This window comes from Ornithorhynchus anatinus, chromosome 16, assembly GCF_004115215.2.
Source record: "Ornithorhynchus anatinus isolate Pmale09 chromosome 16, mOrnAna1.pri.v4, whole genome shotgun sequence".
NCBI classification, from domain to species: Eukaryota; Metazoa; Chordata; class Mammalia; order Monotremata; family Ornithorhynchidae; genus Ornithorhynchus; species Ornithorhynchus anatinus.
This window is the reverse complement of record NC_041743.1, coordinates 28,655,634-28,676,686: the sequence shown is the minus strand read 5'-3', so window position 1 is coordinate 28,676,686 and position 21,053 is coordinate 28,655,634. Positions and strand designations below refer to the sequence as shown.

Genomic DNA, 21,053 nt, shown 5'->3' with positions numbered 1-21,053 from the left:
AACAGGAGTGCAATTCCATAGTTGTGGGCTGGACCCAGTTTCATTTCTTTTAGACTGACAGGCCCAATATAATTTGCAAGCTATACATCTCCTTCTCTCTCACTGTTAGGAAAATATAATCGCTTACTATTTTCCATTTCTTGCCAATATAAGGTAAATTTTTATACAATGAAAAGATCAATTTTTTTCCCCAAAATGTCCTTGTCAGTCTTTTGCATTTATTCTTCATCAGTGGTATTTATTGAGCACTGACCTTGTGCAGAACACTGTACTAAATGAATGGGGCAGTACAATACAACTGAGTTGTTCTTGGCATCTCTTTTAGAGAAACTGCTGTAGTCAGATATCTCTTCATAGAAGAAGAATTTGCTTATAACTGTGGTATTTGCTAAGCACTTACTATTTGCTAAACCCTGGGGTAAGTATCATCAGATGATCCCCAAAGGGTCTCACAACCTAAGGAGGAGATGAAAGCAGATATTTAATCTCCATCTGGTAGAAGAGGTAACTGAGGCACAGAGAGTTAAGTGACATACCTGAAGAAAACAAGTGGGTAAGTGGTAGAGCCAGAATTAGAACCCAGGTCTCCTTATTTCCAATCTGATGCTCTTCCACTAGGTCACTACCCTGGATCATTCTTCACTTTTATTCATTTTTATTTTCTTAAAGCAATATCATTGATGAAAGTCAACTAGAAGAGGTGGACATATGCATTCCTCACACAGATATCAGCAGTTACTTAACATTCACCGAAGCTGGAGGACGGTTATGGTGTGTCTGAAATCTTGACGGTATCGGGTGATGTGGTGGAGGAGATTGGATGGTGCAGTAATACAGTAACATCCTCACACACTGAATGTTCCTTTGGGCATTCATATGGGAGGTAGCTGAATACAAATAGACATTGATGTCTGAAAGTAGCAAAACTAGAATTTGGTTCTTTTGATATACACAAGATATCATGTATTTCTTAACATGAAGATTATATGAAATGTGAACTCCGTACCAGGAAGCAGCGCTTACATTCATTAGGGAAAGCCAATCAATCAATCAACCAGTTTTATTTATTGTGGTAGCTGTGTGCAGAGCACTGTACTAAGTTCTTGTGAAAGTATAATATAATAGAGTTGGTAGGTGTGATCCCAGGGAGCTTACAGTCTACAGGGGTAAACATAATAAAATAAAATAAAATACAGTAAAGGAAAATAAGATCGAATTATCTGCATGGTCCAGCCTGTGGATTGCCAACATATAATCCTTTAAGGAAGAGTAACTTTGGTGCTAATTCTTTTACTGTGTCCAGTGGGAGGACTAGCCAGCCACAAGATGAGTGTGGTGGTCACCAAGGTGCACCCCTACCCTCTTCATAAAAAATAATGTAGTATTTGTTAAGCACCTACTATGTTCCAGGTACTGTACTAAGTGCTAGGGCAGATACAAAGTAATTGAGTTGGACACAGTCTCTGTCCACATGGGGACTCACATTCTTAATTCCCATTTTACAGATGAGGTAACTGAGGCCCAGAGAAGTCAAATGACTTGCCCAAGGTCACACAGCAGACAAGCGGCAGAACCGGGATTAGAACCCAGGTCCTTCTGACTTCCAGGCCCATGCTTTATCCACTAGGCCAAACATCTAAGATCTCCAATGATCCTGAGGGGTGTGGGAAAGGGGGAGGGAGTCTCACTGTTATAGTTGTGGAAGGTGAATTTTTGTCTCATTGGATTGCCTGTGTGTTGTCTCCTTTATCCACAGTGTGGCCAGGTGGGAAGGACCACAGCATTTGGGATGTATATTTCACCACGGGGATTATGTATCAGCTGTGAATGATCTAAAGCCCCAGACCATGGAGGAGATTTCCTTATTTCTCAGTCGCTCCATAAGAAAGGAGGTAAACCCTATTGTTGTAACTTGAGAGGTATGGCAGGTCAGGGAAAAAAATAGAAAATCCACTGGTTGAGCAGAAAATGGAAGCGAGTAGATTGTACTTCAAAGCCTAGAAATCAAATCAGTTTATGAAATCACATTAGAAAAACTGCCTATCTATACAATCAAGAGTCTTTATTCCTCCCACAGAGACAAGTCTATCCAGAATGCAAGTCTCTGTCTGAATTCTGTGTTTGCACTGGAATTGTTAATTCCATTTTATAATTTAGGAAATTGAGGTTCAGAAGAGGTTAAGTGATTGGCTTAAGTTATTTGTTCACAATATAAATGAGTATGATAAAACAAATCAAAATGTATTAGCTATTCTAAAACCCCAAACCATCATTAAATAGCAAATATTCACTGAAGGACTAAAAGAAGTGCAAGATATCCTTAAATTCTCTCTATATAAATATTTAGCCATTTCTCTACCAATTTTCTGAGAAAATATTACATCTATTTCACATTCTCCACTTTCCAAAGCGGGAATGATTTATTTTCTCAAATCTCATGCCGTAGGTCAGCCCAGTTCATTCCCCTGGAGATAAGGTGGAAAAGCAAGATGTAGTTTGGTATGCAGCCCATAATGAACCAATTATGGTGATTCATTGGTTTGATAAGCAGGATTTGAAAGATGTACAGACCACGCAGTCATGCAGGATGCCAAGTGTGGGACTCAGCATCCTCTGACAGACCTCCAACTCTTGCTAGCAGTACAACCTAAGCATTGAAAAGCCAAGTTCAAGCCATTAAGGTGGTTCACTGTCAAAATCCTGGAAAAGATTTTGAGACCACATCACAGCCAGTAGATTGTAGGAAGGAACCCGGATGAATGGGGTTCCTTCAAAACACTGTCTACCAGGGAAGAATCAGCACTGTGGATATGGCAAGGAGACACCTAAGACTGGTTTGGAGAAAATGATTCCAAGATTTAAAAGTTATTTGCAGCTAAGCAAGAATCACTTCAACGGCTGGCAGCTTCTCATGATTACAGCAAAAAGGAAGCAGACAAAAACCTGGGACATGATATGCAAATCAAGCTCAGAAATGTGCATGGCGCTGTAAACTCCTTGTGGGCTGAGAACTAACTCAGCACTCTCCCAAGTGCTTAGTACAGTGCTTTGTACGCAGTAAGTGCTCAATAAATACCACTGATGATGGTGATGGTACCGGAGATTCAAGTCAGTTCTAAACACCACCAAATGAAGGACTTGTACATACCACTAAAGAAAGTCTGTGGCCCCTTACAAGCTCCCACAGCAAAGAGTGTAGATAATTCCACCTTCACCCCAGGCAAGAAGAGAGTTATGGTAGCAGAGCAATAATTTTTCAATGATCTTTTGAGCAGGTTCTCCACCATGAGGTTGATTCCAAAATGTGAAGATGTGGACTTAGCCCCGAATCGATGTTTCAGTCAGCAGTGATCAATCAGTCAGTTACATTTGATCAGTACTTATTGAACGCACTGTACTAAGTTGCTTGTGAGACTGCAATAGAATTAATGGACATGATTCTTACCTTCTAAGATGCCTGCAATCTAGCCAGGGAAGCAGACGCTATTACAGATAGGAGGAAGCAATAGAGTATAAAGATATATTCACAAGTGCCGTTGGGGTCGGCGGTAGTGAATTCCCAAGTGCTTAGGTGATATGGAAGTGCTGATGTATTATTATTACTAATTATTATAAAGTAGCAGTCAGGGCAGGGGGGAGGGGAATAGGGAGGAGAGATGAGATATTAATCAGGGAAAGGCTCCTGAAGGAGATGTGATTTCAGAAAGGTTTGAATTTGGGGACAGCAGTGGTCTTCCAATCAATCAGTGGTATTTATTGAGCACTGTACTAAGAGCACTATACTAAGCACTTGGGGAAGTACAATATAACAGAGTTGGCAGGCATATTCCCTGCCCACAGAAGCTTACAGTCTAGAGGGATGTGAAGTCTGCCAAATGTGAAGAAGGGGGTTAAAGTCATGAGCAAGAGATCAGTTGGTGGGAGAGATGAGAACAAAGTGATCCATCTGACACCAGAAAATTTGCACTCATCTACATCTTTCCCTTTTTCTAACATCTTACCATCTTCTCATTGGTTCTGCGATTCTGTGATTTGTTTTCATGTTTCAGTGCAGATTGGTAGAAGCCATAAAAAAATGCCCATTATCATCATCATGGGAAGTACAATGCTTGGCACATAGCACTTTTCAAGTGCTATAATTATTATTATCATTCAACAGTATTTATGGAGTACCTACTGTGTTCCAGAAGACAACCAGCTTTGTACCATTCAGGCTGGTATATTGCTTTTTTTAAGCTACTTAAGAACAGGAAAACCCCCATTGACCCCTTCTCCCTATTATTTCAATCATCTGTTTACCTTGCTGTACAATGGAACTTTATTTCAAGAACTTCAAAAATATGACCAAACTCTCCTGAATTCTGGAAGAGTAAAATCTGAAATGAGATAAAATAAAGAATTCATATCAGTCATAAATTAATCTAAGGAGAGAATCTGGATTGTATATTCCAGATTCTGATGCAAAGCTTGAGAAAAAATGTCATCATATACGCACACAAAACAATACAGTCTCTGGAAGAGGACCAAGAAGCTCCTCTGACCTTTCGGGGCATCCCCTCAGCATCTGATAGCAGTCACTTGAAATCCTCTCCCTTTGTTCAACCCAGGCTGATAAGCTCCTTTTCTGTCATTCATAAACCCAAAATAGGTGCTGAGGCCTGATGTTCAGACTACTGGATTCCAGTAAAATCTGAAAAGTGGAAAATCCAGTTTCCTGTTCCTTACACAAAACCCATTCTAACAGATATGAAGAGAAGCAGAGGCCAAAGTCATAGTGATTAGAAGTCAGTCAATAGTATTTGAGTGCTTACTCTGTGCCGAGTACTATACTAAGTGCTTGGAAGAGCACAACTGATAGAATTAGTAGATAGGAAAAAGCAATAGGGTATAAAGATATGTTCCAAAGTGCCTGCCCTCAAGGAGCTTACAATTCAGCAATTTTGCATAAGGATTTTATTCTGGGACAAATTCAGCAAACATTTATTATCTCAAATGAGTGTGGGCCCCTCCTCCAAATGCTCTCTTTACATTTAAAATGTATTTTGTGTGTGTTTTAAAAGGTGAAATTGTCTATCCATCGGATCCCAAATTCAGATAAATTCCATATTAAAGCCTGCACCTGTTCATGAAGTGCACTACTTTTGGTAAGTAGATATGATAATGGGAATGTGATTACTGGATCATAACAATAATCCATTCAACCAGTAAACTGGAGAAAAAGAATGATTGTTTCCTTCTGTGACATGAATCAATCAGTGGTATGTATTGAGTGCTTACAGTATGCACAGCACTATACTAAGCACTTGGGAAAGTACAATAAAAGAATGTTAGATGTGATCCTTGCCCACAAGGAACTACCCTAATGGTTATGGATGACCCAGGTAGCATTCAGTCTTTTTTCTCTTCATCCCTTACTTTCCCTCTTCATCCAGGAATTTATCTAAACCTCTCTTGATCTAGTTGTCTTAGGCTGTTGAGTCATCTCCATAGCGACTCCATGGACACCTCTCTCCCAGAATGTCCCACCTCCATCTGCAAACGTTCCGATAGTGTATCCATAGAGTTTGCTTGGTAAAAATACAGAAGTGGTTTACCACTGCCTTCTTCTATGTAGAAAACTTGAGTCTCTGCCCTCGACTTTCTCCCATGCTGCTGCCACCCAGCACAGGTGAGTTTTGACTTGGAACAGACTGCCTTCCACTCAAAAGCCACTGTCCAAGCTAGAAGTAGAATGGGTATGCCTCTGCTTGACTCCCCCTCTTGTATCTGAGGCTGGAAGAGTACTGGAAACTCTCCAGGTACAATCCTGAGAGGAGCTTGAACTACTAAAACTGCTGATTTTTGCCCCACATAACTTCCTATGGCCCTGCACTCCTTAAGCTTAGCACCCACTGGATGAAAAAGTTTTCCTTTTGTTTCTTCTGGACTCACCTCTTTCAAGGTTCTATTTAGTGAACAATAATCCTGTGTTCATCCTGTCCACATTCTTTATTTTAATGGTATTTGTTAAGCGCTTAATCTGTGGTTGGTACTGTACTAAGTGCTGGGGTAGATATAAGCTAACCAGATTGGACACAGTCCATGTCCATCATGGGGCTCACAGACTGAATCCCCATTTTGCAGATGAGGTAACTGAGGCACAGAGAAGTGAATTGACTTGCCCAAGGTCACACAGCAGACAAGTGGCAGAGTCAGGATTAGAACCCAGGTCTTTCTGACTCCCAGGCCAATGCTGTATCCACTAGGTCAAGTTGCTTCCTTCAGTCTGGCCCCCCTCACCCTTCATATTTCTGGCCTGAAAAGTTCTAGTCTCTTTAATATCTTCCCTTATCCCTCTGATAATCTCAGTTGTCATTTTTTTTTTTAGCTCTTTTACATCTTTCCTAAGTTGCAGCATTCCAAACTGTTGTCAGTGTAGTGTTGCAGATGTAGATGTACCATGGTTTCAGAGTGGCAAAATTGTCAATGTCCTGATCAGTTGTGTTTTCTGTACCCTTTTAATGGTCCCCAAGCTGTAATTTATTCTAGTGTCTCTCCTCAACTATATTGCAAACTTCTTGTGGGCAGGAAGTGTGTCTACCAACTCTGTTGTACTGTGCTCTGTACACAATGAGTGTTCAGTAAATACCTTTGTTTGATGGGTGCCCAATATCAAGGTGTCAACGGGTTGCTGCCAGGCATACAATTCGAGGGACCACCTCCTTCTGAAAGACCAAGAAAGCATGGTGACTCCTACCTCTCCATCCTCGAGCTCACTTTATCCTTGCTTCTCACATGTGTTTCTAACCAGAGCAACAAACACCAAAAGAAACAGATAGCTCTTCCTGTGACCCTCTCTGTTAGGATAGAGAGTAATCCACAGGTGGCCTGACTTAAAAAATTGACCCAAGAAGAAGAAAATCCCAGAGATATCCGACGTTTATATCCTATACTATGTCACCCTGCCCAGCTGCCATTGATACTCTTTGTTCAAGGGCAGAATTTTAGATGAGATTACTATCTCAAAAACCCTGTGGACGTCAGAGTAGTTTAGGTCCCAGCAAGTAAGGATCAGTTAGCTGTATAAGTAATGAAAGAAATACTTAGTACTTCTAATCTGTAATTCTCTGTATGTGCATTAACTAATTAATTCTAACAGTCTTCATAGAAGTATTTAGGAGAAAAGTTCCATTTCTTAGAGAAACTAAGGCTAATCAAACCAGCACTGTGACTATTAAAACTCCAATGTCTGCTGTCCTGAGTCCTATTTCAGACTCTGACTTGTAGACATGGGCAAATATGTAGCTATGCAAGTGGGAAAGATAAATAATTTTTCATCCTGGAAGGATATGTGACACGCACTTGCATAACCACCCAACTTTTAGCTGTCTAGCAATATCTTTCTCATCAAAATGTCCATTCTTACACTGTTTTTCTCAAGCAGGGATGCCCTATGTGGAGATTGGGTGACAAATTAAGGACCTAGTCTTCAAAAGACAGCTTGCTTACACATTTGCAAGGAACAGCGCAGCATACCGAAAGCCAGGAATAAATCAGACAACAGTCCCCAAGGATTCTCAACCTAGATGGATGAGGGGAGGACAGACAAGTAGGGAAAGAATAACAGGGTTAATTCGATGAGCGACAGTTGAACAGTAATTCAGCATGAGTAGCAATTTGACACAGACCTCGTAACCGCCGTGTGAGAGAGGAACGTAACTACCATCTCTGTTGTACCTTCCCAAGTGCACTGCACACAATAACTGTTTAATAAATACCATTGATTGAAATTGATGGTGAAAGTTGAATGCAATCCAGAGTCCTAAATATCATTTGCCATACATCATTCACCCTTCCTTCTCCGTCACCTGTGTACTTGGATTGAACTTCTTAAGCACTTTGATACCCCTCCCCCAGCCCCACACTTTTATGTACATACCCTTCTATGCTCCTATTTCCCTATCTGTAATTTATTTGAATGTCTATCTCCCCCTCTAGAATGTAAGCTCCTGGTGGGCAGGAATCACGTCTATCAACTCTATCATACTGTACTCTCCCTAGTGCTTAGTACAGTGATATGTACACAGTAAGCACTCAATAAATACAAATGATTGAGATAACACTGCCACTTTCCTTTCCATTTGCAGTGCCCATTGAGGAAACAGAAGAAAGACTGTGTGCTGAATAAGAGTCGTGAGCACTGGGGATAAAATGGATAAAGCAATATCAATTTCCCAGAAAAGGAGGGTTTTTCCTGCCCTTCCTGGTAGCCCTGACTTAATCTCTGTGCATTTTATCTTTTCCGAGATCTTTACTACTAAGATAAGACTTTTCTAGGACCAACAGTGTGTTTCACATTCAGGCCAGGCTTTATATTGCAAAGGAACATGTGGCCAATAAATTTTACTGGCCAGAAGATAAAGAAAAAATAAACCTAAAGGCTATTGGCCAAATTTCATTAAACTTTCTGGAAAGGAGACCAGAGAGTTGTTGATAAGATTGCTGCAGCTGTCAGAAAAGACTTTGACCCCGTTGGAGTTCCTGCGTCGAAGTGTTGTTGGCTTAGGTCAGAATTCTTACTGTGGAGAAGAAAGCTTTGCTTTGTTTCCCGGGCTTCCCTTCAAAGAGAACTATCTTCGTTATTGAGCACTTATTGTGTGCAGAGAGCACTGTCCTAAGCACTTGGGAGAGTACAATATAACAGAGCGGGTAGATGCATTCCTTGCCCACAACCAGCTCATCATCATAGGCTACAGTACTATGTAGGGGAAAATGCTAAATTCCATATAATTCTATTGCAATTTGAACTGTTGCCTCAAGGAGTAGATTCCAGGGTTTGTATTCTACAGTATGGAAATATAGAGTGAGCCAATATCCAAAGCATAATCAGAATATAAGAATGTTTTTTAAAGTGCAGAATTCCCCACAGAATTAATGATGATGATAATGGATCATTTGAGCATACCTGTTGGACTGTGTGCTTTCTCTCATTCCTCTAATGTTTGCTCTGTGGCTTTAGTTCCCTTTCTGGATTTTAAATGAGCCATGTATAGCAACATGGTTCAAGGAGCAGCGTGGCCTAGTGAAAAGAGGATGGGCCCGGGAGTCAGAGGTTACTTGAGTTCTAATCCCGGCTCCACCACTTGTCTGCTGTGTGATCTTGGGCAGCCACTTAACTTCTTTGTGCCTCAGTTTCCTCAACTGCCAAATTAGGATTAACTGTCCATTCCCCCCACACACACTTTTATACTGTATAAATCCTATCTAGGGCTGGAAATGTGTCTGACCTGATTATTTTGCATCTGCCCCAGCACTTATTTTCCACAGGCTATGACTATTATTATTAAATAAATTTTTATTTAATAGCTGAGGACCAGCTAGTTTTCTTTTTGATAATCCCCACGCCTCCCATTATGAATTTCTTCAGCCAGGAGTCAGGGACAGAGCTGCTGCCACACTGGGACCAGCAATTAGTCACCCACCACCACTAGCTCCATAGTGACGAACTGGCCAATGTGGAACTCCTGGTGGGGTGGTGATATATTTCCAACCAAGCTGAAAACTCCTACTCATAGTCCAGAAGACTAGAATCCTATTTTACTCTCCCCAAGCGCTTAGTACAGTGTTCTGCACAGAGTAAGTGCTCAACAGATACCTTTGACGGACTGACTACAATTGCTCCCGGCCTCCAACTGCCCACCACTCGTTCCCCGGCCCCTCCCACTGCTGTCTTCCCGCTCAAGCTGAACTGCTGGCAAAGGCAGTGGCTGTAGCGGTTTTCCAGGCCCATCCAAAGTGCCAGGTCTGAGTGGCCACAGACAAGGGAAGATGGTGGGTGGAGGGTTGTGGCAGTGAATTATGGTAAGTCTTGCCCACCTCTAATTTTTTCCTTCTCTTTTTCTTCTCTCACTCACTTTTTTTTCCCTACCCTTACCCACTCTGTTCTTTCTCTTTCTTCCGTCCACTGACTCCTCTGAGAAGCAGTGTGGTCTAATGGAAAGATGGCAATCCTGGGAGTCAGGGACCTGGGTTCTAATGCTGGCCTGCTACTATCTGCTATGGGACCTTGGGCAAGTCACTTAACTTCTCCATACCTTAGTTTTCTCATCTGTAAAATGGGAGCAAAATAACTATTCTCTCTCTTCAGACTGTGATCTCTATGTGAAACAGGGACTATGTCCAATCTGATTAACTCCTATTTAGCACAGTGCTTGGCATGTAGTAAGCTCTTAAAAATATCATTATTATTAATCTTCCAGTTCTCTCTCTCCCCTTCTCCTGCTTACCTCCTTCCCATACCTTTCTCTTTACTTTTTTTCCCCTCTCTCCTGCTCCCGCAATTTCCTTATGAACCTGCCTCTTTTGAAGCTCTCTGCCTTTCCAACTCATCCCTCATAAATCTCATCCAGGCCCTAGTTCTGGGGCTTGCTGCCCAGTGGTGGCCCTGGTCCCAGATTTCAAAGCTAATCCCGCTTTAAAATGGCTTTGAGCTTTGAGAGCGACCAAACAAGCAAGCAATCGATAGGGTTTCCTCTCCTGCTGGCAAAAGTCCAGAAGCATGGCAGTCAATAATCAATCAATTATAACACTAATTTTTAAGTGCTTACAACAAGCAAAGCACTATATCAAGCTCTGGGAAAAATGCATGGATTTAAATTCAGACAGTTTCTGGCCCCCAGTTGAAAGTGAGGAAGGACAGACACAGAGAAACCCAGCTAGAGAAAAAAGAAAGCAAGCCAGAACAAGCAAATCTATAATGATGAGTAACATTGAGAGTTTACTACTCACTGGCCTCACTGCTTGATAGATTGACTCAAGCAGCATGGCCTAGTGGATAGATCCTGGGCCTAGGAGTCAGAAGGACCTGGGTTCTTATCCCAGCTCTGCCACTTGTCTGCTGTGTGACCTTGGGCAAATCAATTAACTTCTCTGTGCCTCAGTTACCTCATTTGTAAAATGAGGATTGAGACTGTGAACTCCACATGGGTTAGGGACTGTGTCCAACCTGATTAACTTGTATCTAACTGTGCCTGGTACATAGTAAGCACTTAACAAATACTATTAAAAAAAAAAAACAACCCCTGATTGCCCCAGTCTATGCCATCCTGCTCCTAGTTGCCAGCCCCTTCCAACAATGTCAATCCCTTTCCATTAGGCCTTATAACCAGGGTAGGGGGTCTGGTCCAGCATGTGAACCAGGGATGTGGGGAGAGGACTTCTGTAATAATAATAGTGGTGATTATGCTACTTGTTAAGCGCTTACTATGTGCCAATCACTGTTGTAAGCACTGGGGTAGATAGAAGTTAATCAGGTTGGACACAGTCCCTGTTCCACATGGGGCTCACACTCTTAACCCCATTGTTTACAGATCAGATAAGTTAGGAACAGAGACGTTAAGTGATTTGCCCAAGGTTATACAGCAGACATGTGGCAGAACTAGGATTAGAACCCAAGACCTTCTGACTCTCTGGTCCATCCTCTATCCACTAAGCCACACTGCTTCTCTATGTGCTTGTAGTCTTAATAATGTCTTCTGAAAGGAGATGGTATCTCTAGGAGTATTCTAATCAATTACTTGTATTTTTTTAGAACACTTTCTGTATATAGAGCACTGTATTAAGTGCTTGGGAGAGTGCAACACAGAATAACACATTCCCTGCCCACAAGCTTACCGTCTAGAGGGAGATACAGATATAATATAAATAAGTAAATTTTGAATCTATACATAAATGCTGTAGGGCTGTGGGGAGGGATGAGTAAAGGGAGCCAGGCAGGGTGATGCAGAAGGGAGTGGGAAAAGAGGAAATGAGGGCTTAGGGAAGGCTTCTTGGAGGAGATGTGCCTTCAATAAGCCTTTGAAGGTGGGGAGAGTGATTGTCAGAAATGAAAAGGAAGGACATTCCAGGCCAGAGGCTGGTTGTGGGCAAGAGGTCAGTGGTGAGATAGATGAGATGGAGGTACAGTGAGTAGGTTGGCATTAGAGGAGTGAAGTGTGTGGCTGGGTTGTAGTAGGAGAGTAGCAAGATAGGAAGGGGCAAGTTGAGTGCTTTAAAGCCGATGGTAAGGAGTTTCCCTTTGATGCGGAGGTGGATGGGCAACCACTGGAGGTTCTTGAGCAGTGGAGAAACGTGGACTGACTGTTTTTGTAGAAAAATGATCCAGAGAGTGGAGTGAAGTGTATTCTCCAAGTGCTTAGTACCGTGCTCTGCACACAGTAAGTGCTCAATAAATACGATTGAATGAAGGAGAGAAAGGAGGCAAGAAGATCCGCCAGGAGGCTGATAGAGTAATCAAGGTGAGATAGTGCTTGGATTAACATGGTTGCAGTTTGGATGGAGAGGAAAGGGCAGATTATAGTGATGTTGTGAAGGTTGAACTGATAGGGTTTAGTAATAGATTGAATATGTGGGTTGAATGAGAGAGAAGTCAAGGATAACACCAAGCTTACAGGCTTGTGAGACATGAAGGATGCTGTCTAGAGTGATGGGAAAGTCAGGAGGAGGACAAGATTTGGGTGGGAAGATAAGAAATTATGTTTTAAACATGTTACGTGTGAGGTGCTGGGAGGACCTCCAAGAAGAAATGTCTTGAAAGCAGGAGGAAATGTAAGACTGCAGAGAAGGAGAGAGATCAGGGCTGAAGATTGATGAGTACTTTGGTGCTGAAGATGGGTGAATATCGAGTGAATATCATTGAGAAGAGAACGCCTCAGAGGTTACCACAGTGTGAAAACTGAGTTTTGGGTCTTTGCTGCCACTGACCCTTTTGCAATGTGGACGCACAGTAAAGTGGGGCATTTTATTGCTTGAAAGCATCAGCTATGGCACTGAAGAGAAGCCATGGCTACAGAGGCCTGAAGCTTCAGTCTAGTGTGGTAGCCCATCCGAATGAAGACAGCCAAGTGCCCTATTCCAAAGTATACCATTGGCTCTTTGTACCTTCTTTCAGGCAATAACCAGAACAGCTCTTCTGCACGGAGGAGACTGTATTCCTGCTTTTTATTCCTCTCAGTGAGTATCCTCATGGGTGAATTGCTTCTTGTGCTTTGCCCCCATCTAGCTCTGCCTAAGGTGGGATCTGTTTGGCTGGTCGAATGCAGAGAGCTCTCCAACAAAGGCTTCATCGCCTCTAGGGGTCAGCAACCTCCAGCAGATGCCATGGCAAAGCCTTTCCTGCTGGTTCACTGACCTCGACACAGGAAGCTCGATTCTGGGATGATAGGGCCACTTCCCATTCAGAATGGTGTCTCTGAGGTCCTAGAAATGCCCACTCTCCCTGTTCCTACATTCAATAGTATTTATTCATTCAAGACTCTTTATTGAGCACTTACTATGTGCAGAGCACTGTACTAAGCGCTTGGAATGTACAAATCGGTAACAGAGACAGTCCCTGCCCTTTGACGGGCTAACAGTATACATTCATGGCTCCACTCAGATATCAGGAGTACTGTGTTGGGGTAGGCAGGGAGAGGAGGAATCACAGAGCAGCACAGATCTCTATGGTGGCTGCTTTGGTGGTGCAGATTTGAAAGCTGTAAGTGAAGCTAGAGCCACTCAGTTTGGCACCCTACCCATATCCCTCAGACTCCCCACTTCCAATTAATAATGCTGATGGTTATTATTTGTTAAGCGCTTACTATGTGCCAGGTGCATAGTGGATACAAGCAAATCAAGTTGGACACATTCCCTGTCCCATGTGGGGCTCACAGTATCAATCTCCATTTTACAGATGAGGTAACTGAGGCATAGAGAAGTGAAGTGACTTCTCCAGGGTCATGCAGCAGACAAGTGGCAGAGCTGGGATTAGAACCCATGACTTTCCCTTTTACAGATGAGGTAACTGAGAAAGAGAGAAGTGAAGCGACTCTCACCTGAGGCTCATTTTTGGATCCCACAGCCCTACATCGGCACCATATGTCTCCAGTCACAGAAAGTCAGAAGCAAGGTGACCTCAGGTCACAGAGTCTAGCTTTTAAAGTCTCCAGAGCTGAGAAATGGTGAAAAGGATTTGATTTTAACCAGTAAGAGACCCCAGGCAGGACAATAGCCCGGGCTCACTTCTTTTAAAAAACAATTTCTGATACTTCCAAACAAAGTGTGTGTGACCAGAGGGGTCTCTGCCAAGATTCTTCCCTGCTGATGTAAGTTTTAAACTGTAGCTGGGTATTTTGATTTATTGGGTAGTGTTGTATACATTTTTATTCCCAAATTTATTTACTGTGTTTTATAAATAGACTATAAGATGAATGTCTCAGGCTTCTCGGAAAAGATGCTTCTTTCCAAGTATTCTTATGTCGGCCATTAAGTATTTGCCCAGCATTCATTATCTTTCACCTCCTAAAGTCGAAACACTAACTCCGTGGAGGCTATGGGAACCACCCTCACAACAAGCACAGGTTGTGGGGATAAGGCTATATCTTCATCCTCAAAGCTTTTTAGATTGGCTGCTGCCGTGCCCCTCGTTCAAGATAGAACAGGATGAGGCTACTTAGTGCCTACATTCAGCAGCCAATTTGGCTAAATGAAGTGCAAGTTGAAGCCATTAGCAAGGGATCACAGGCAGGACTGAAATCCTAGCTGAATAGATTCAGGGCACTTTAGCCCAAATGAGCTACATTGGACATCTGATCTGGGACAGCTAAGGAAACCACAAGTTGAAATAATAATGTTGGTATTTGTTAAGCGCTTACTATGTGCAGAGCACTGTTCTAAGCGCTGGGGTAGATACAGGGTAATTAGGTTGTCCCACATGAGGCTCACAGTCTTAATCCCCATTTTTCAGATGAGGTAACTGAGGCACAGAGAAGTTAAATGACTTGCCCACAGTCACACAGCTGACAAGTGGCAGAGAGAAACCACTATTATTTATTTTACTATTTCTTTATATTAATATCTGTCTCCCCCAATAGAGTGCAAGCTCACTGTGGGCAAGGAATGTGACTGTTTAGTGTTATGTTGTACTCTCCCAAACACTTAGCACTATGCTCTGTGCACAGTAAGCGCTCATTAAATTAGATTGACTGACTACTTCCACACTTTGTCTGAAATAATAGTCTGATTTACCCAGGTTACCTGGCTATGTTGTTCCAGTTCAGGGAGCAATTGATCAACACTCCTCTTGGCTCTAGAGACCAGGCTTTGTAGCCAGCTATAGCATTTATTAAAGTGGACTTCACTATGTCTTCTAGTTCATTAATAAAAGAAGAGAAACTGTACCTGAAACTGCCCTTCTACCCTACAGACATCCTCCTCTCCGACCCGGTGAATCACTTCTCTAATTCATGGAATCGGTAGCCAGTTGTTACTCCAGGGTGCCAACAATATTTTGGCATCCATCATCACCTTCATCTTTGATTATTTATTAAGTGCCTATTACAGAGCCCTGGACTAGGCAGTAGGGAAGTTGCAAATCTAAATATGTAAGATCATAATGGGATTCGAGCTTTAAGGCTCCCTCGATGAGAAAGTACGTGCGCTGGAGTTTTGCCTTCTAACTACAGAGGGAATGTGTACCGCACACCACCTCTCTGTTCAAGTGGCCAAGCCTGAGAAATGGGGAGGAGGAAACAGGACTGAGGACCAGGCTAGGGGTATTATCCTACTTGGGCTCAGGAAAGGCCTTGGACCCAACAGGGTTCTTGCCAAGGGCCGATTGACAAAGCACAAAGTTGAACCCAATCAGATTCAGGCCCAGCTCAGCTAGGCTCCCGGCACCTTATGATCCAGTTTCATCTGGTTCTGGATCTCATAAGGACAGACATAGGCGGGAATCAAAGGATGAGCCGTGTCAAGCTGAGTCGGACATTTGGGGTCCGTGTAAGTGTCTAGCTCAGGGGCAAAAGGAAGAGAAACTGCTCTGACAAGCAGGGGAACTGGAGAGTGGAGAAGAAGGAACATAGGATAGATATACAAGAGAGGGTAAAAGAGAAAGGGTGAGCAAATGGGAGAGAAAAAGGAACAGTGTCATTGAATAAGGGTTATAGAAAGAGTCCAACTGGAGGGAGAGGGACAGATCAGAGAGGACATTGGAGATAATAATGTTGGTATTTGTTAAGCGCTTACTATGTGCAGAGCACTGTTCTAAGCGCTGGGGTAAACACAGGGGAATCAGGTTGTCCCACGTGGGGCTCACAGTCTTAATCCCCATTTTACAGATGAGGGAACTGAGGCACAGAGAAGTTAAGTGACTTGCCCACAGTCACACAGCTGACAAGTGGCAGAGCTGGGATTTGAACTCATGAGCCCTGACTCCAAAGCCCGTGCTCTTTCCACTGCGCCACGCTGGAGATAGAAGTAAGCAGTTGAGAAATGGCATGGAAAAGAAGGTACAAAAAGATTTTTAAAAAAAGCATAAAATGAGAACTGGAATATTCAAGTGAACAATTTACATTTGATTTTGTGGGGCCCAGAATCATACACTTCCCTCCCTAAAACCACTGAGAAGTGTAGTCTCTACTCTCTTTCACCCACTAGCTAAGCTTGTTTAGGTGGAATTGGGATCAGATGAGCCTGGTTTAATTCATTCTTGCTAAACTGCTTCTCCTTTGTCCCTTAATCTATATAAATTTGAATCCATCGTGTCCATTCTCTTTAGCCAGGGCCTGCAGTCAAAAATGATCTGAAGGTAATTTCCAGCATGTGCTGCTCTTCCCTCTCTGTTGTAATCACGGTTCCCTTTTCCACAGGCTGGAGTCTTACATACTTTCAGCTATTCTCCTGGTAAGTCCCAGGTTTGTTTTTTTATGGTATTTGTTTAGAGCTTATTATGTACCAGGCACTTTACTGAGTGCTGGGGTAGATACCAACTAATCAGGTTGGACACAGTCCCTGTTCCACATGGGGCTCACAATAATAATCCCCAATTTACAGATGAGGTAACTGAGGCACAGGGAAGTTAAGTGATTTGCCCCAGGTCATACAGCAGACAAGCCCAGGAGCCGGGATTAGGACCTTCTGACTCTCAGGCCCAGGCTCTACCCACTAGGTCAAACTGCTTCTCTATTATTTGGTATTATTTAAAAGACTATCATTGTGTTTGTTAGAAAATCTAGGTGGGAGGCTTGTAGGGAAGGCTATTTCCCTAATTCCATCTGAAAAAGGTCATCCACACTAGCACTTCATATAGTCACAATTTCCAAAGATTCTTGTACTTGTGATATAACAGGCAATTTCTGTAAAGTCCTCAATCTCTCTTAATCTTCTAAATCCCCCATCTCATCCGGCTTGGCAAGAATCAGTTTAGTATCACATTAGGATTCTCTTTAATTTCTTGACCATCCCCATATATTCTTGGCCCTACTTGTTTAAACACATGCCTTTTCCTCTCCTTTCTTTCCCCGACAACCCACTATGCTCTTTCAGTCTCTGTCTCTGTCTCACACATACATACACACACACATTTCTCTCTCCCTGACCCTCCCCAGGACTGCAGCAAAAATGAAAGGCCACTGAGAAGAGGCAGCTAGTCATCCCATTCCCCCTCCACCAAAAGCACAAGGAAAGCCCCCCAACCTAGCAGTAGCCTAGGGGCTTTTACCCTACACAGGCCCAGTTCTCAGCACTCACTTGGTCTGTCAACTGATGTACCCTTACCACAGTAGGGAACTTCAAAGTTTCCCCAACGTGGTAGCAGAAGCCAGGAGGCTTGGTAGAGGACCTGGGATCAGGGCTGCACTGGCTTCAGCCATCCTTGAGGCAGGCCCAAGACAACCTCCTACCTCTCTCTTTTCCTCTCCCTCTGAGGAGGCATGAGGGCAGAAGTGTGTGGTGCATGGAGCTGGCAGAATCCTGATTCTCTCTGGGATTCTTGAGCTCTCCAAACTGGCTCCCTCTAGTTAAATACACATGGAACGGAGAGCAAAAACAGCAGCATTGACCTAGTCACAAGACGCTACCCCTGCTCTCATTTTAGCCTACATTTTCTTGCAGAATTAAATGCCCACTTCAATCAATCAGCGGTATTTATTGAGTGCTCCCAAGCACTTGGGAGAGTACAGTACAGCAGAGGTGGTAGACACGTTCCCTGTTCACAAGGAGCTTCTAGTCTAGGCCGGGAGGGTTGGGGTAGACATCAAAATTAGTTATAGCTATAGCTCTGAGGAACTGAGGTTAGCTTAGGACAAATATAAAGTGTATAAATAAGTGACACAGAAGGGAGAAAGAGTAGGATAAATGAGGGCTTAGTCAGGGAAGGCTTTGAAGGTGGGGTCTGTCATATAGGAAGGGGGAGGAATTCCAGGCCAGCAGGAGGCTATGGGAAAAGGGGTTTTAAAAAAATGAAATATTTTAGATGGGTCAGTCTGGTTTTTTCTATCAAGTCCTCATTTGGCTCCACATAATGGAGTAGTAAATTGGGTGACAATCAGTCCAAGAAAAACTTGCAGGTAGCCAGGCAATGGTATTTACTATGCAGAGGAAGGACCTTGCCCTCAAACAGCTTTCAGGAAAATAAGGGCTACAGGAAAATCACAAATGAAAATTCCTAAGAATTTAGATCCAAGTAGAAATACGTCCTTTGTTTTTGAACATCGGTGAACTTTGCTATCTCAGTGTATAAGCAGGGCCACAAAGAAGGATAATAATAATTCCCGTGGCATTTGACAAGTTCTTACTATGTGCCAAGCACTGTACTGAGTGCTGAGAGAAAGACAAGAAATCAGGTCATCATCAGGTTGGACATATAATCCCCGTCCCACATGGAGCTCTAAATAGGAGAGAGAATAGGTACTGAATCCTCATTTTACAGATGAGGAAACTGAGGTGCTGAGCATTGAAGTGTCTTTCCTAAAATCCCCCAGCAGGCAAGTGGCAGGGCTACAGTGTTGATATATGGAGTCAACATTATGGCAGAGCTACAGTGTTGATATATGGAGTCAACATTATCTCTCACTGCACTCACAAATTTAGGACAGAGACACGTGTACACAACCATAAACCTAACTTTACATATAAGCAACATCAATATAGTAAGTTACACAAAATTTGTCAATTATTTGGAAAGGTGGGAGGGGGGAAAAGGAGTGAAAAGTTAATCAGCAAGGAGACTGTTAGGGAAGGATTGGAGTACAGTTTGTCCTTTACCTTAAGTATGCTTGTAAGCCCTAGGAAGACTTCCAAACCATGCTCTGTTTCTCTAAACAGACATAATAATGATGATAATAATTAAGTATTTCTTAAGTGCTTAACTATGTGCCAAATGCTGTTCTAAGTACTGGGGTAGATACAGGGTAATCATGTTGTCCCACATGGGGCTCACCCTTTTAATCCCCATTTTACAGATGAAGTAACTCAGACACAGAGAAGTTAAGTGATTTGCCCAAGGTCACACAGCAGACAAATGGCGGAGTGACTGCCATGCTCTTCTCTTCCAACTCCCTCTTGTGCCCTTGAGTACAAATTACAATCATGGGCTTTATCCCCTGCATCTCCAGTGGCTTTCTTCTGTGTATGTCTTGGACTCTGGAAGAAGCCAACATATTTTGGACACAGCTTGAATCCTTCCTAACCTTTAAATCAGGTTCACACCAGCAAATTATTCAAATGATTTAGATCTAAAACGTGCACTCACCTAATTACTCCTTAGTAATTTCAGGCTAAGAAATAAATTGTCCAGTAAGAGTTGAATTTTCAGAATGATTTCCTAATAAGAACGCATCTTTCAAATAGTCTCACAATCACAAATATACAGATGGTATGATAAGAACTGAAATGGCCTGGGTGTTGAAGCAACATTTTTCCATACTTTAATGTGATTGCTGACTGTTACTTCTCTGAAATAGCACTAAATCTGCTGAGTACACTGAATTAATAGCCTGGAACTATACAATCAGCCTTTGACAAATCTGTAGCCCATGCTTCCTTTTTTCCCTCTTCCTGAAACCGTGAAATTTACGGTAAATGATTGAAGCATGGCTTAGTGGAAAGAGCACAGGCTTTGGAGTCAAAGCTTGTGGGTTCTAAACCCGGCTCTGCCTCTTGTCTGCTATGTGACCTTGGGCAAGTCATTTAACTTCTCTGTGCTTCACTTCCCTCACCTATAAAATGGGGATTAAGACTCTGAGCCCCACGTGGACAACCTGATTACCTCATATCTACCCCAGAGCTTAGAATAGTGCTTGGCACTCAGTAAGCACTGAACAAATACTATCATTATTATCATAAAATGACTCATATTTTACTTAAAAATTGAGATGGTAAAAAGGTGAATAATCAATAAAACTAGATCTTAAAAGAAACCAGAAATCAGGATAGTGCCTCCTCTAGAGAGAAAAGATCTCGAATAATTCATTTCCTTCAACCAGTGGTGTAACTTTTGCTGATACAGTACTGGTATATATTTGGTGACTATACGGTGAGTGATTCTACTTAACTTGTCCATTTTAAAGGTTGTACAATAAGAGCAAATTGTTGGATACACTTCATGCATGCTGGGCAAATATCTAAATACTCTAATGACTCAATCCCTCATACTCCAAATTTTTTCCCGAATAAGTATTCACTAATAAAAAAAAACTAGGAAGAATTGAAGCCCAAAGAACGCTTTCCCCCTAATTCTTTGTCTTTATGTACTATTGTTTCAGGAATTTGTTTAAATGTAGACTTTTTCCCATTTGAGACATGAAGATTCTGGCAGTTCTGGACTGTTCTGAGGGGAAAGGTCATGCTTCCTGAGGTTCTGATTTGCCCAGGAAGTTCAGGTCTTTAGGGAGGGTGAAGCAGTTCTTCATGATATCCTGGAAATATGGAAAATAAAATCCCCAAAATGGAAGACAAGAACTGTATTCTAGCTTTGCTGGTTGTCATTTTGAGAGTATAAATATAAACATCAAGAGGCACCTCAAGCCTTTTATTTTTAATAGTATTTGTTAAGTGTTTGCTCCGTGTCAAGTATTGTTCTAAGCATGGGGGTAGATGTAAGCCAATTAGGCCGGATACAGTCTCTGCCCCATATGGGACACAGAGTCACTTGTCAGCTGTGTGACTGTGGGCAAGTCACTTAACTTCTCTGTGCCTCGGTTACCTCATCTGTAAAATGGGGATTAACTGTGAGCCTCACGTGGGACAACCTGATTATG

General features: G+C 42.5%; 1 protein-coding gene and 1 non-coding gene across 7 annotated transcripts in view; one reads left to right on the top strand and one right to left on the bottom strand.

Moving 5' to 3' along the window:
* The window catches only part of PLEKHS1 (pleckstrin homology domain containing S1), a 29,461-nt gene extending 21,019 nt beyond the window's left edge, over positions 1 to 8,442 (top strand). For 4 of the 6 annotated variants that reach the window (XM_029081531.2, XM_007667689.3, XM_029081533.2 and 1 more), the window contains 4 exons: positions 670 to 771; positions 1,757 to 1,892; positions 5,061 to 5,144; positions 8,127 to 8,442. In XM_029081531.2, the coding sequence (XP_028937364.1) occupies positions 670 to 771; positions 1,757 to 1,892; positions 5,061 to 5,129 (307 nt within the window). In that variant the 3' untranslated portion in view covers positions 5,130 to 5,144; positions 8,127 to 8,442. The remainder of the gene's footprint in view (positions 1 to 669; positions 772 to 1,756; positions 1,893 to 5,060; positions 5,145 to 8,126) is intronic. The other 2 variants (XM_029081532.2, XM_029081535.2) reach the window with 1 other exon arrangement.
* LOC114817547 lies at positions 5,679 to 5,816 on the bottom strand. The gene has a single exon (XR_003765410.1). It is a non-coding gene; the product is annotated as a small nucleolar RNA SNORA7 (small nucleolar RNA).
* Positions 8,443 to 21,053: the final 12,611 nt, after the last annotated feature.